This window comes from Saimiri boliviensis, chromosome 18 (genome assembly GCF_048565385.1).
Source record: "Saimiri boliviensis isolate mSaiBol1 chromosome 18, mSaiBol1.pri, whole genome shotgun sequence".
NCBI lineage: Eukaryota > Metazoa > Chordata > Mammalia > Primates > Cebidae > Saimiri > Saimiri boliviensis.
In genome coordinates, this window is record NC_133466.1 from 8,232,413 (window position 1) to 8,248,935 (window position 16,523).

Below are 16,523 nucleotides of genomic sequence, written 5' to 3' on the forward strand. Positions count from 1 at the left end.
GGTCTCCTCGGCCACGGAGAGCCCGCCCTCACATATGCTAAAGCCTCCATTCTTCTCTCTGCAGGGATGACATGCCAAGCTCGAAGCTCCTACATCACCAGTGAGATCCTGTGGGGTTACCGGTTCACACCTGTCCTGACCCTGGAGGATGGGTTCTACGAAGTTGACTACAACAGCTTCCATGAGACCTATGAGACCAGCACCCCATCCCTTAGTGCCAAAGAGCTGGCCGAGTTAGCCAGCAGGGCAGAGCTGCCCCTGAGTTGGTCTGTATCCAGCAAACTCAACCAACATGCAGAACTGGAGACTGAAGAGGAAGAAAAGAACCTCGAAGAGCAAACAGAAAGAAATGGTGATGTGGCAAACCTGGAGAACGAATCCAAAGTTTAGTGCCCTAGCTGGGCAGCCCCTGCTCTTCTGCCCCGACACAATCTTTCCTTGTCTCTCATTCTCTTTCTTTTCTGTCACTCTTGCTTTGTTCTTTATTTATTCGTATTTAATTTTTACATTACCAGAAAACAAATCTTCAAGGTGTAAAATATCTACCTGCCCTGTCTCAGTTATTTAGATTGACAAGGTAGAAATGGATTTGGTGAAAAGTGCAAAGTACCCTCATTTGTGGCCCAAGCCTGGTCTCCTCCCAAAACACTACACATCCAACTTCCGGAGCTTTCAGTTACTTTCCTGCATGTGTTGTACAATACCAGATCACTCAAAAGGGCGTGTCAAAGATTTTACCTGGGATATGACAAGTAAGGTTTCCGGTGCCTATTTATTCATTCAGTGAGACACAGAGTGGAGCCCTCAGTTTTACAGATCCCAATTCATTTCATCTATTACAGGGTGAGGTGCTTGCCCCGTGTGGGCGTGGCAGTTACAGGGCCCAGGTGAGCTGAAGATAAACCAGTGTACATATATATGCCTTATGTAATTCTTTTCTTTTTGCAGTTAGTAATAAAACCCAGCATGTACAAAAGTACCGTAGAACAGAACTTCTAAATACTGTACATAGATGTATCACTAATGTAGGTTTAGATATATAACTTTAGAAATAAGAAGCAAAAAAAAAAAAAAAGAAAGAAAGAAAGATTCCTAACATGCAGTAGATGTTTCTGTTTTGATGTCAGTGTTTTCCGGGTTACTCTGATCCCATTGACGGCTGGCCCTTCAGTGCATGGCCTTCGTTTGTATGTCAGACTGGCAGCCGTTAGGGACCCTCACTGTTCCCACATTAATCCTTTCATTGAATCTAATAAGCCATAGGTCTGGGGGAAATTGAGAGGTCTGGTAGATGGCAAAACCCACCATCACTAAGCTGATACACTGTGTAATGTTACAAAAAATGTCTTTTTCTTTTTTTTTAAGACAACAAGGGCCTCACTAACTGGCCTGGAGCAGGGGGAATACCAGGAAGGGGACATTCTCTACCGTGTCACCAAGGGTATGTTTTTACTTTTCACATCAGCTCTCGCCCTTTGTAGTACAATAATTTAAAAACTTTTCTGCAAAATCATGGATTCTCCAGCTGTAGTTTCTCTATAGACTGTTACAATGAGACATGGTAAGTTAGCAGAAGATGGTTTGGGTCTAAAGCCATGAAATTCATGAAGGCACTTAGTGAGTGACGTGCATTATAATCACTGACCTCTCACATTCTCTTGACTCCATCTGGTGTTCTGAGGATGACATCTCGCCTGTCCCTGGGGCTTATCCATCAACATTTCTTGCATTGTGATTTTTTTTTTTTTTTCCTGAAATGACCAGAGTGCAGTATTCAAAGATTAGATCAACAATCTTGATGATTGTCTAAGAAATGCCTCTAGAGAATGCCACAGGTTAGAAATCAAATCCAAAGTGTCTCTCAATCAAAAGAAAACAAACAAAAAACTACAGCCTTAATTCATTTTAATCTGCCAAAAGGAAGGGAGGAAGGGAGGAAGGAGGGAGGAAGGGTGGAAGGAGGGAGGGAGGGAAGGAGGGAGGGAAGGAAAGAGGGAGGGAGGGAAGGAGGGAAGGAAGGAGGGAGGGAGGGAAGGAAGGAAGGCAGGAAGGAAGGGTATTTGTACTGGAAATCTAAATTTTAAAATGAAAAAAATAAGAAAAAGAATCTTAGATGAAACCTCCGGGGCAGGTGGAGATTTTGCACTGTAACCGATCTTTCACGTTAATTTTGCATTTATAAGCTGTTTGTTCTTTAACACAGTTGCCCATCATAAATATTCATTGAATGGATCCAAGTTTATTTTCAGCTCCCACAGCTGTGCTCAGTTTGAGGCTCTGCACCGTGGAGGTTAAAGAGATCAAACTAGCTGTCCGTCTTCGTTTCCCTTGCCTTCCCTGACCCGATTGCACAGGCCTTTGCTGTAGTCTGGGGACCTTGTCTACTAAATAAGAAGTCCCAGGATAAGGAAAGCGGCTCCTAAATATAACCTTGGGGGTCTCCCCTCTCCCGTCTCAGAGACCTTGGATCAGGACAACTGCCTGTTGGCACTGACTTTAAGGAAAACAAAACTGCTGGCCGTCGCCCCTTCCTGTTTGCCAGCATTTCCTTTTTATGCATTGAATCTCTGTTGAATCATTTCTTTATTTCACACGCTCTAAGAAGGAGGTGGTGGCCCGGGAGGAGGAAGCTCAGTCTCCCCTCGAGGCTATGGGGAGGTACCTTGGCCTGACCTCGCTGCAGCCTTACCAAGGGCACTCTTGGCTTGGGGAGCTCCCCTGCAGCCTTGCCAGGGTTGCAGGGCAGGCCATGGGTGGCACAAAGTGAGATGGAGTAGGGGCTACAAAATGTCTTCTAATTTAGCTCTTGAAGATTCACTGGGCCTTTTAATTCCACTGCTGAGGTTTAAAGGACAGCACATACCCCGGTGTCTGGTTGGAAGAGCAGCTCAGGGTCTGATCCCTGCTTGCCTGCCCTTTAGCACAACTGAACGAAGAGCCTTGATGACACGTTTGCCATGTGCACGCGTCAGTTCTGTGTCTGTGACAGGCACCCAGATGTGAGGTCTCTCCCTGTTTCTCACTGTCTTTGGTGTGGATGTAGTTGGAGACAGAACTTGAACCAAATCTCATTTTTGTAACGTGAGCCTCTGAATCTTTAAATGAGGATGCTCCTGAAGAACCTTTTACTAGAATGTCCCTACCAAACATGTCTATTTTTCTACAGTTGTTGATAACACAGTTTAACAGTGTATTTTGTGTCAACTGTTAAAATTTGGAACTGAAAGTTCATTGAGACTGATTTTCTAAGCAGCAAGGCATGAGTGAATGGTGTTTTCCATTAAGACAGTTCAACAAAATTGACCCCACAATTTCCACTCATTCTATTCCACAATATCCAATCCTTGTTCCCTCAGTCACTCCATTAGCACACCGTGCTATGAGCATTTTTAAAAAGTCTCTTTTTATGCAACAGTATCCATAACTAATGAAGATCACTCTCAACTTGATACTTTGGTCTGTTTGGTTAACATATTTTAGCCACTTTTCCACAAAGCATGGTGGAATCCATAAGCCAGATAAGAATTTGGAGTTTGAGGGTTATGGTGTGCCACAGATGACCCCAGTCTGACAGAACAAAGTGCTCTTGAATGGAAGGGCAGGTTCCGCTGCAAGCATGACCCCCACTAAGGCTGCTGAGTTCCTCGGATTCTCACCTCCATCCACCCCAACGTGCTCTCCGACTGGAAGAGCACCCATTCACTTATAGATCAATTTTATGGAACCAACAGTCATTTATGTCTTAGCTGTCCCCTGGGTAAGCTACACGCTTTTGCATTCACACAGCAAATGTCAACTTTTTTGTTCCTTCAAACGTGGCATTCCAGCCTGGCTGTTCCAACATATATTCCCTTTATGTTCATGAGGCAGAACTCTCTCTTCCTGACTCCCTTCCTCCATCTAGCCCTATCCTTTGCTCTCTCCCTAGTTCCTCAGTTCCAATTCTGTTGCTTTAGTTCAGTATCTTATGTTCCCTAACAGGAATCCAGCTACAAATGTCAACCTATTTCTTAAGCACAATTTTCTCTTGCAGGTTTAACCAGGCTAGGGCTCTGAAATGTCTATTTTTCATTGCACTCTAATTTAAAAATTATTCATGACTTCATTTAATAGTGTAAATTTTGAATTCACCAGAGCAACATTCTTAGGCTTTTCATCCCTACATTTTCTTACATTTCAGGTTTCTGACTTTCTTCCCCTTTGCTTTTTCATTTAGATTTAAGCCAGCATCTTTGCGATATTTAGAAACTGCTTTAAAAGATGGGAACTGGTGGACAGAGAAAGGGGGCATAAGAACGCTGTTAGAAAACTACCTGAACTCACCAGAAGAAGGGGAAATCATTTGATTTGCTGAGAAAATACAATTAAAATGCTCATCATAAGTCTTTTCCAAAACAGTTTGCTAGTAGTCTGGCTACTCTTCAGTCTTTCTTTCCTTGACTTGGGTGATACTCTGTATGATTTACAAATGTCAGGAAGGTCTCTGAAAATTGAATCTCCTATATATATGGTAAATATTATCTTTTAGGATGATTTCCTTTCAGTGGATGGCTTCAACATTGAAAAACATAGGTAAAATGTACACAATAGATGATTCATTGATATTACATGACAATACACTAAAATAGCATTATCTTGTTTCTAAACTTTATGGCCAACATTTATTTAAGAAAATGTTAGCCTTTAATTTAAAATTGAGTAAAGCATACCTCTTCCTAGTATTTTTGCCTTTAATGTCTTGAGTGATTTAGATGCAGAGTGTCATCTAGAAGTCAACATTCTGTCAGAAGGCTGCTAAGAGATTTTGACAAAGCACAGAAGGTACAATAATCACAAACGGTATTTTACCCAACATGATGTGGTGTTTGAGAGCATGAAGAGCACTTGTGCAAATGGTCTTATTTCATTCTAATTCACCATGAGAGGTTGAGTATTATAATTTACATTTTATAGAGGGAAAACTAGGGTTTGGGCAAACTGGCCAAGTTTACAAGGCCCGTGAATCATAGCTCCTGGTCTCAAATCCAGGTCACAAGACCCTAAGCTGTGGGCTGTTTTTACTATGAAAAATTTTGGCAAACCTAATCTGCTAAAAAAAAAAAAAAAAAAAAAAAAAAAAAAAAAAAAAGAAGAAATCTGGCCTGCTGCCTGTTACTGTACCACTTGTGAGCTTAAAGGGATTTTTACATTTTTTAATGATTGGGGGAAAAAAAGAAAAGAAGAGTATTTTGTGACATGTGAAAATCATCCTAAATTCACATTTCAGTGTCCACAAATAAAGTTTTATTGGAACACAGTTACAGCCATTTGTCTGTATATTGCCTATGGCTGCTTCCACTTGCATTAGCAGAGCTGAGTAATTACAACAGAGACTGTGTGGCCAGCAAAGATTAAAATATTTACTGTCTGGCCCTGTATAGGAAAAGTTTGCCAACCCCTGTACTGTACTGTTAAGTACTGTTGGTACTATTAAATACTAGTAATTGTACTATTAATAATAGTATGTAATAGTATTACTAAGTACTATGAAATATTGTACTGTACTCTTAAGAGCAGGCGTCCCCAAACTATGGCCCGTGGGCTGCGTGCAGCCCCCTGAGGCCATTTATCCAGCCCCCCGCCGCACTTCAGGAAGGGGCACCTCTTTCATTGGTGGTCAGTGAGAGGAGCACAGTATGTGGCGGCCCTCCAACGGTCTGAGGGACAGTGAACTGGCCCCTTGTGTAAAAAGTTTGGGGATGCCTGCTTAAGAGATTCCTAGGCAATATGAAAGAATGACATTCTTTTCTAGGATAAATCTATTGAAGTCACTCATAGGTCTGTTCCAAAAGAAACATACCCCCCCGCCTTTTTTTCTTTTTTTTTTTTTTTTTTTTTTTTTTGTTAAAGAGACAACTGCTTCACAACACTTAGAGAGCACAGTCATTCAGTTAGGGTCTCAAAGGAAGAATCCTTCCCTTTCATAGCCATTCCTCCAGAGTGGCAAAGAGAGTCGACAGCCAACCAGAATCCAGTGGTCAACTCAGAAAGTGGGTACGGTAAAATTACTCATTAATGAACAATAGAGAAATGGGCATTCCCAGCCCAGCAACTGACATACTGCTTCAGTGGCACCCACAGGCGTTGGATGACATACATGGCTCAGGCCGTCGGTCTCTGCTCAGCGAAGCAGCCCAGACCTGCCGCAGTTGCCATACGTCAGACCCGCCCCGCTCCCCCACATGGTTCTCATGGAGGAGAGCTAAACAGGTGGCCCAGATATCTCCCTCTGTTTTCTTGCTAGTTTTCTCTAGCCTACAATTTACGACTGATCAAGGTGATGAACATGAACCTGGAGCTACCGCTCATGTTTAATTGCGCTAGTTCCAGCTCTCTCTAGCCACTAAGCTAGAAGTTTAACGTGCAGTTAAAGAATTAAATGCTTCTTCCGGAAAAGCAAAAGGTCCTTTGAAAAGAGCTCAGGGAGACGCGGAAGTATAGTAAAGCGTTGTTGGATTTCTTGCGCTGAGTCTGAAGCAAAGACAAAGATTGGTCATTACTGACATAATAGATGGAAAAAATACAGACCTTGGAGTTTTTAGATAAGCCAATATGAAATGACATTCTTTCGTGTCACTAAGCTGAACTCCCTTGTCTTCTAAAGAAGCATTTCTAATGCCAGATGTAGTCAGCCAAGCTAGGTTTCCTATCTTTTTAGTTCTATGGAAAAACATATCAAGTTCTCTTATGAGCACTTTCCTGGAAATTAGATGAGAAAGAAAAAAGTGTAACAATGTAACAAATCATTGTGATGTTGTTGTATTGTCCACAGATAAATGATGGGTTTGATCCTGTGTCTGAAACTAAATAGGTAATGGTACCTAAATATAGACCATGCAAAAAGCTTGTGACCCTTCAACTGCACGGAAGAGCATAGCAACTAAGTGGGAGGAAATAAATCTCAAGTTCAACACCATAAAACTTAAATAAATGTAAAAGGAGTCAAACTTTTACTTGGCCTCATTGCCTTGGTAAAAGAAAGCTTCATGTATCCACCTAATTCAGTAAGAGAGTCGCAGCAAAAGAAAGGCAAAATACTTTTAAGGCACACAAAAATATTTCACTGGGGTGGTCAACATGATTAAGTGATGGAGATTAGATCTATCACTGATGAAAATTGTATTTATAGAGTTATTTTTTAGACACTATACCCTTAGACATGAATCCTAACATGCACTATGGTTGGCCAGAGAATTATGACCACAGAGTAAACAGATCTTGATTTCAGAGAACAAACGTTCCTACTGACATTGTGTAATTGCCCATTTCAAGATTAAGGCTCAGTGCCCGTTGTATTAACACCGATCATCAATACTGTGATATCGATTAAGCCAATCTTTATAAGAATATGAAGGGCTGTTTTTCTCAGGCAATGTAAATATCTGCTACCAACAAGCACTAGTGAAATAAACATGTAATCATCACCGTTTCGGAAATTCTGATAGAAATCAAAAAACATTCATGCAGAAGGGCAAGGTCTTCCAGGAGCCTAGGAGCAAACTTTTGGCTACAAAGAGCCTAGCCCAGACTAATGGCTTCGGGAGTATGTCAGTTTTGGGTCTTATCACCAAAGCAACTAGTAGAACTGGATCAACTGGAGTGCAGAGAGCTGAGTTTCGGTCAGCCTGCATTACCCAAACCTCCGGGTCTTCAGCCAGTCATCTTATAGAAAGGGAAGGAGCACTGTCCTCATAGCCGGCCATCATGGGCATTGCCCTGGCATCATCTCTCAGCATTGCTGCCTGAGGGAGTGGGTATGAGCAATACCCTCCTGTGGCTCAGACTTGGGCGGAACAAAAGCTTCAGCCATGCCCAAACCACTGAGGTCTCTCTCGGGGAGCTTCTCTCTGCAGGGTCTGGCTCTTGCCCACGTGGACAATGGCTCCCGAGAAGTGTCTTCCAGGGACCCTTTGTCTTTCAAGCTTACCTTGCTCCACACCCTTGACCCCATAGATCACCTCCCTGGGTCAGGGATGATGACTGAATTAAGACTTTTTTTTTAAATTGCATGTTAGGTTTTGGGGTACATGTGAAGAACATGCAAGATTGTTGCATAGGTACACACATGGCAGTGTGATTTGCTGCCTTCCTCCCCATCACCTATATCTGGCATTTCTCCCCATGCTATCTCTCCCCAACTCCCCACTCCCTGCTGTCCCTACCCTATTTCCCCCCAACAGACCCCAATGTGTGATGCTCCCCTCCCTGTGTCCATGTGTTCTCATTGTTCAACACCTGAATTAAGACTTTTAGAGTCCACTAAGCACAGGGGTGCCCCTCCCATATGAAAATCCAAGTAAAATAACACTAAAGCATGAATGGAGTCAGGATAAGGAAACCCCAAATGTTCTGATTTTCTCATGGTGAAGATCTCAGTGCTTTTCTTTTTCATGATATATCTGATTCTCTTTTCTCTAGAAAGTCTCACTTTTTGGTATCACGATGCCATGGGCACAGAGTCAATCATCAGGCCAACGGCAGCACTCTCTCTGGACAATCTGACCTGGTCCCTCTTTTTGAGTAAGACTGAGAGTTTCGTTTGTTTGAAGCCACCCCAGAACCAATAGAATCTCACCCTGGTCAAGAAATCTCACAAGGCCGGGCGCGGTGGCTCACATTGGTAATCCCAGCACTTCGGGAGGCCAAGGTGGTAGATCACCTGAGGCCAGGAGTTTGAGACAAGCCTGGCCAACATGGTGAAACCCTACCTCTACTAAAAATACAAAAAAGTTGACTAGGCATGGTAGTGTATGCCTGTAGTCACAGCTACTCTAGAGGCTGAGGCACAAGAATCGCTTAAGCCTGGCAGGTGGAATTTGCAGTGAGCCAAGATCACGCCACTGCACTCCAGCCTGGGCATCAGTGCGAGACTCAGTCCCAAAAAAAGAAAGAAAGAAAGAAAGAAAGAAATCACACATCCCCGCCTCTATCAGGGTCACCAAATGAAGACAGCAATGTCGAGTCTTGTTTTTATCTGCAAGGAACTCCTCTGCATTGCAGCACTTACAGACACAACTTATGCTGTCTCTTGGTGCCCACACAGCTTTCAGATGATGGCAGACTATCAGCCAGCCATCCCTCCCCCAGCTGCTCTCTCTTTTCTCCCTCATCTCACCATGAAAACTTCATTTTGCCTGGCACCCCCATTGGAGGGTTAATTTCATTTTTGAGCATCTACAATCCAGCAACCTATTATTGGAGTTAGTCCTACTCCTTATCACTTAATGGTCACCACCAGTTTTAACTAAGTGTGTATGCAAAAGAGTCTAACTGCCTGAGACCAAAAAAATGTCTATTTTGCTCCTGCTTCACAGTCACCCATGGTCTCAGCCCAGTCACTGATGAAAGCAGCATAAAGTTAGGTCTTGTGCTGAAAAGACAGCTGGACTTCCCCAGTGGGATCTTCCTCTCCTTTGCAGCATGTGATCAGGCGACTAGCTTGCCAAAGAAGCTCCTGAACATCCTTATTCAGCCCAGTGCTTCCTTGTCTAAAACAAGAGCCACACAGTGACAACAGTGAACTCACAAGTGCACAGGATTCCAAAATGATGACCACCGCCCCCTACCCCGCCAAGTATCCCACTGTGTTGGCAAAGTGCTCTTTCCTTTCCCACTGTACAGGCTGTGCTCTGGGGGAACTTCCCAGCACTCATGGGTGTCTGGTTACCCAGGATGTGCTTGGTTGCCATGGTAACCCCCAGCTTCTCCATGTGGACCATTCTTCCACAGGCTTGAGGAGACCACAGGGCAGAGGCTCCCTAGGGCTGCTCCACCTGCAGACAGCCCTAGGAGAAGCCAAGATAATGCAGAGTAGGACCCAGCACACGGGAGCTCCCTCTGCATGCCAGGTCTGGGGTGTTCCCATCCTTTCTTCCTAAGATGGGATGCACTTAGGTGGCCACATTGCTTTTTAAAAGGCTCTTCTTCAAGCCTTCATCTTCATATCACACACATGCCCACACTCAAATCACATTTGCCTTTTAAAAATTTCAAAATTAATTTTGTATTATCCCATGTAACAGATGTTCAAAGAGTTGCTGTTTTCTTATCATTAAATAAATTCTGCCTAGACGATTAAGATTGGTCCGAAACAGTGAGTGTTTTAATAAACCCAAATACAAACAAAAGCAGTTTTAAAATTTACTTCTGGGTTCTTTTGGAAAACCTGATTTCAAATCGGAAATACTCATTTTTGCCCCCAGAGCAAAGTTCCAGAATACAATTTCTCCTTTAACCTGCCTTTTTCCATCTGGCTTTGAACTTGAGAATAGAATCCTCAATATTGGCATACAAGGTAAAGTGAAATTTGCCACTGAAGCTTTCACAGTTCAATTTATCTGGCCCCATGGACCAGGCCGGAATTAAACTCTGCTAACCAGTAACAATTCTGCAGCCACAGTACTGGACACACACCCCAGAGAAATTGCGGACATGACAGTACTTAAGATGCTGGGGATGTCAGTCAAGGGCCTGATTTCAGAAAGAGTACATTAATATTCAAATCCCTGAGCCATGCCCACACTGTGGGAGTCAGGCCTAACCAGATCCCAAGGTCTGCAGTTTACCTGGCCAGCTTGCTGTGTCTTACGGGCATTAGAGGGTAGATGAGAACTTTCCATAGTCTGGACACCTGCACTGGAAGACTTTCTTCTGTGTATTTTCTGTGACAACAGGCATCAACAAGACATGTCATCAGATGGCTCCTCCCTCTGTGCACCTTCATAGAGATTTTTCTCTTTTTTTTCTAAAAGAATGAGGATGCCTCTGAATGTTACTCTATGCAACAGTCATGTCCCCAGTCTTTCATAAGTAACACAGTAACAACACAAGCAACCTATTCCCACATCACACACACACATATACATGCAAAGACACAGGTACATGCATTCACACAGACACGTACAGTTACATGCCTACACACAGACACATGCATACACAGACACATGCATACAGACACACATACAGAGACACACACATATGCATACACATACACATGCATACACACACGCATACACACACATGCACATACAGACATATGTATACACGCACATACACACACAGGTACACCCAGAGACACATGCATACACACATAGATACACACACAAGCATACACACAGACACAGACACATGCATACACACACATAGATACACAGACACACACACACACAAAGATACACACAAACACATTTGTATGAGCAATCAAGTATGAGCAGTGCCACATAAGTAAATTTCCAGAAATCAAAGGCCTAAAATTGGCTTCCTCCCTGCTTGCGCTGTGGCATTATTTTTTAAATGTACTGTACACTTCCCTGAACCCACAGGCAATAGCCTTTCTTTCAGTATTTGGTACCCCAGACTCAGATGACCAGGTTTTGCCCCTAGATGAGTAATGTAGTAGCTTCCTCTACCCCTTTTTTTTAAAAAAATGATAAAGTGTATTTTTTAGAGCAGCATTAGCTTCACGGCAAAATAGAGCATAAAGTACAGAGAATTCTCATTTACCCCCATCCCACGCATGCACGGCCGCCCCCACGAGTGATATGCCAAACCACAGTGGTACATCTGTGAAAATGGATGAGTCTGCACTGAGACATTACTATCACCCCAGAGTCCATTGTTTACAATGTTGTGGTACATTTTACGGATTTGGGCAAATGCATAAAGGCATGGATCCACCATTATCGAATCATACAGCATAGTCCCACTGCCCTAAAAATCCTCTGTGCTCTCCCAGTTCATCCTGCATCCTCCCAACCACGGCAACCACTGATCTTTTTACCATCTCCACAGTTTTACCTTTCCCAGAATGGCATATAATTGGAGTCATACAGTGATTGGCTTATTTTACTTAGTAATATGCATTTAAGTTTCCCTCATATCTTTTTATGGCGTGAGCGCTCACTTTTTTAAGCACCAAACACTAATTCATTTTCTGGATGTACTATTATTTATCCATTCACCTACTGAAGGACACCTTGGCTGCTTCCAAGTTTTGTCAATTATGAATAAAGCCACTATAAATGTCTGTATGCAGGTTTTTGTGTAGACGTGAGTTTTCAATTCATTTGGGTAAATATGATATGTTAAGACTACATTTAGTCTCCTAAGACACTGCCAAACTGTCTTCCCAAGTGGCTGGACCGTTTTGCTTTCCACTAGCAAGGAACAAGAGTTCCTGTTGCTCCACATCTTCACCAGCATTTAGTTTTGTAAACATTTTGCATTTTGGCCATTCTAAAGGATGTGCAGTGGTATTTCATTGCTGTTTTAATTTGCAATTCCCTAATGATATATGATTTGGGACATATTTTTGTATGTTTGCTTTCCATCTGTACCTCTTCTTTGGTGAGCTGTTTGTTCAGGTCTTTTGGGCATATTTCAAATCAGGTTGTTTTCTTATTTGTTGATTTTTTAAAGTTCTTTGTAAATTTTAGATAATAATTCTTTATCGGATGTGTCTTCTGTAAATATTTTCCCCCAGTCTGTGGCTTGTCTTCTCATTATCTTGGCATTGTCTTTTTCAGAGCAGAAGTTTTTAATATCACCGATGTCCAGCTTCTCAATAACTTCTTTCACAGACCATGTCTTTGGTTTCTATCTAAAAAATCTATTGCCATATCCAAGGTCATCTAAGTCTTCTCCTTCTAGGAATTTTAGAGTTTTGTATTTTACATTAGATCTGTGACCAATTTTGAGTTAATTTTTGTGAAAGGTGTGAAAGGTGTAAGATCTGTATTTAGACTTTTTTTTTTTTTTTTGCCTGTGGATGTGCAGCTATTCCAACACTGTTTGTTGAAAAGACCCTCTTTGCTCCACTGGTTTGTCTGTGCTCTTTTGTCAAGGACCAGTTGGCTATATTTGCATGAGTCTATTTCTGGGCTCTCTATTCTGTTTCATTGATCTATTTGTCTGTTCTTTCACCAACACCACGTTGTGTTGATTACTGTACAGAATTCACCACTGAACCCATCTGGGCCAAGTGCTTTCTGTCTGGGGAGGTTATTAACCACTGATTCAAATTATTTAATAGATATATACCTATTCAGACTGTCTATTTGCTCTTGTGTGAGTTTTGGCAACTTCTATCTTTCAAGAAATTGGTTAACTTCATCTAGGTTATCAAATTTGTGGGCATAGAGTCGTTCATAAAATTCCTTCATTATCCTTTATTATCCTTTCGACATCCATGAGATTGCTAGTGATGTCCCCTCTCTCATTTTGCATAGTAGTAATTTGCATTCTTTCTCTTTTTTCTTAGTTAGCCTACCCAGAGACTCATGGAGTTTATTGATCTTTTCAAAGAACCAACTTTTGTTTCTATTTATTTTCTTTATTGATTTCCTATTTTCAATTTTATTAATTTTTACTCTAATTTTAATTATTTCATTTCATAGGCTTACTTTGGATTTAATTTGCTCTTTTTTTCTACTTTTTTAAAATGGAAACTTAAATGAGTGATTTCAGATCTTCTGCATTCTGTGTTGTAAGTTTCCCTGTAAGCATTTCTTCTATTGCCTCCCACTAATTATAATAAGCTGTGTTTTCATTTTCATTTATTTCAAAACATTTTTTCACTTATCTTTAGATTTCTTCTTTGACCCATGATATTGACAAGTGTGTTGTTTAATCTCCAAGTATTTTGGAATTTTCCAGCTATCTTTCTGTTACTGATTTCTAATTTAATTTCATTGTTATTTAAGAGCAAACATTGTAGGACTTCTTTTCCCTCTTTTTTTTTTTTTTTTTTTTTTGAGACAGAGTCTCACTCTGTCACCCAGGCTGGAGTGAAGTGGCGTGATCTTGGTTCACTGCAACCTCCACCTCCCAGATTCAAGTGATTCTCCTGTCTCAGCCTCCAAAGTAGCTGGAACTACAGGCACACACCACCACACCTGGCTAATTTTTGTATTTTTAGTAAAGACAGGGTTTCAGCATGTTGGCCAGGCTGGTCTTGAACTCCTGACCTCAAGTGGTCCGAGGATTTCTATTCTTTTAAACATCCTATGGTATGTTTTATGACCTGGAATGCAATCTATCTTGATTAACACTCCATGTGGGCTTAAGAAGAATAAGTAATCTGCTGTCATTTCCTCACCTTTTTCAACAAACATTTGAACCCCATAGTCTCTGCTTTAATAATTCTAGTACCCATTCCAACTTACGCCATCATCAGTTCTACACTGTACCTCTACACGAAATGGCGTTCGATGGTTCCACTTTAAGTCTTCGCCGTTTTCATCATTTCACTGGTTCCCTTGCTAGCGTCAGGGAAACTAACTACCAGCCACACACTTGTCTCCAGCAGCACCCACCAACCACACCCTGCTCCCCTGTCCTTACCCCCACTAAACCCGGTAGCAGAGAGAGAAGCCGTGAGGTAGTTGTCTTTTAGATAAATGAGATGCTACTGCATGTACACTGCTGTCTTCTCTGCAGTAGAAAAATGTCCGAGGAAGGTCAGCATCATTGACAGAAAATAAATGCAAGGCTACAGCTCACCAGCTCATTCATGAGCAATTCCTTCAGCTCCAGCAGGCTCTTCACAATTTGCTTTTAACCAAAATCCAGCTCTACCCTCCCTGAAGCATGCACCTAGAGCCCCAGTCAGGAAAAAAAAAAAAAAAAAAAAAAAACTAAACCAGACAGAGGATAATTAAGGAGGCAAAAAGCTTAAACCATAATATTTTAATAAACTGCTTTATTTTAGCCATAGCACTCCTGCTTTATTTCAGTCACACATCAATAGTGGAAAATAGTAGCCGTGTTTCATTATGAATTGAAAGATAATTCATTATATGTGTCCTTCCTAATAAAATGGCGCTATATTAAGGCCCAAAATGTTTACTATGGCCCAGTAAAGTACGGGGTTGTTCTGTGAGCTATTTCGTAAGAAAGAAAATTATTCCAGAAAGCTACTAGTTCAAAAGTCCATAGCAGTGCCAGAGTTTCCATAGTCTCTTTAATCTTGAATCTATGCAATTGAAGATAATACTGCATCTAGTTTGGCGGTTGCACATTTCAGGACATTCATGTTTCTATTTACCTGGAAGTTCTTATTCTTGCCATCACACAGAATTTTCAGCAACTAGTTTAGCAAAGAAAGCAAAGCCCAGCAGCTCTCAGAACTGGGTCCCCACCTGAGGGTCATTAGGGTACATGTCAGTGTGCCAACTCCAATATCCATGCCTAGGGAACGCATATCTTCCCAAAAGAAATGAAGCACAGATAATACTTGATCCTCAACTTTATCCCCAGAAATTTTTTTTAGGAACTTGAGTTTTTTAGCAAATGCTCACATCCTACAGAGAAATAAAGTGCTTCGTTTTCGAGGTGCAGGAAGTTCGTCAATGCTGGGAGCAGGCACACACTTGTAATTTTATTCTCAGGGATCCCAGCAGCCAACTAAAACTAGACAAGGACAAATTCCATCCAAAGTATTCTGAAAGTTAGCTGATGCCCCATATCTTATTTTTCCAAATGTGCAGTCACTTGCCTGAGTGCTGGCCATGAGCACTCAGTGAACACTTGTGGTACAGAGAGTGATGTCCTAGACAAGTTACTATGAAGACTCTGAGTAAAAGGATCCCCCACTGTCCTCAACAAGCCAGCAGTCCCATGGCTGCCAGCTCTTACCATGCAACAACGCTGTGCCAAGTGCATTGAACCACACAAAAACCCTGTGAGCAAATACTGCTTCCCACTTTACACGTGAAGTTACTAGTCTGGTTTTAGGAATACCTAAACAGAGAGGGACAGGTACAATAAATCTGCTGGCATTTAAAGAAAGTAGATCAGCTTCTGCATAAGCAATAAGAGATGGTCTCATGAGGAAGAAGGGAACATTTGTCCTGACATTTCTCAAAGACTGCATAGGTTTTGGAAGACAGAGATTCAAGAGCTTTGTGAGTGCAATGGTTCGTGCCTGTAATTCCAACACTTTGGGAGGCCAAGGCGGGAGGATTGCTTGAGCCCAGGAATTCAAGACCAGCCTGGGCAACACAGCAAGACCCCATCTCTATTCTAAAAAGAGAGCAAGAAAGAGAAATGCAAAAGCAAAGGCATTTCAGTTTGCAAGGCCAGCATGGGAGAGGGTCTGAGGACAGGAGGAAAGAAGCACACAAGGTAAGATTGCAGTGTGGTACCTAGACCAGCCTAGGATCATAGGATTTGAAAAACTATGCGTTTGGAAAATCGGTGCTAATTTGTAGGGACTTAGAATTTCAGGCTAAGGAGAAGGACCAAGAAAGGAGCAACACGAGCAGTATTATTGATAGACCCATCATTGCACTTAAAAGGCTCTTCAGTCTTTAGGATTGAATTTTTAAAAATAATTTTCACTTGGCAAAACCAAAAGGTCATTATGCAACCGTCAAGCACTTTGAAAAGATTCTGTTAAAAAAAAAAAAAAAAAAAAAAAAAAAAAAAAAAAAAAAAAAAAAAAACAGAATAAATCCCTAGTGGAATTTCAATAGCATGTAGTAGTA

At 41.7% G+C, this 16,523-nt stretch overlaps 1 protein-coding gene and 1 long non-coding RNA gene across 11 annotated transcripts in view; one reads left to right on the forward strand and one right to left on the reverse strand.

Annotated features, from left to right (window-relative positions):
* Positions 1 to 14,677, forward strand: part of KCNJ6 (potassium inwardly rectifying channel subfamily J member 6) — a 286,073-nt gene extending 271,396 nt beyond the window's left edge. For all 4 annotated transcript variants that reach the window (XM_003927617.4, XM_074389279.1, XM_074389278.1 and 1 more), the window contains one exon: positions 65 to 14,677. In XM_003927617.4, the coding sequence (XP_003927666.1) occupies positions 65 to 390 (326 nt within the window). In that variant the 3' untranslated portion in view covers positions 391 to 14,677. The remainder of the gene's footprint in view (positions 1 to 64) is intronic.
* LOC141582018 (uncharacterized) overlaps positions 10,696 to 16,523 on the reverse strand; it is a 36,812-nt gene continuing 30,984 nt past the window's right edge. For all 7 annotated transcript variants that reach the window (XR_012514852.1, XR_012514847.1, XR_012514849.1 and 4 more), the window contains one exon: positions 10,696 to 10,783. This is a non-coding gene — a long non-coding RNA (uncharacterized LOC141582018). The remainder of the gene's footprint in view (positions 10,784 to 16,523) is intronic.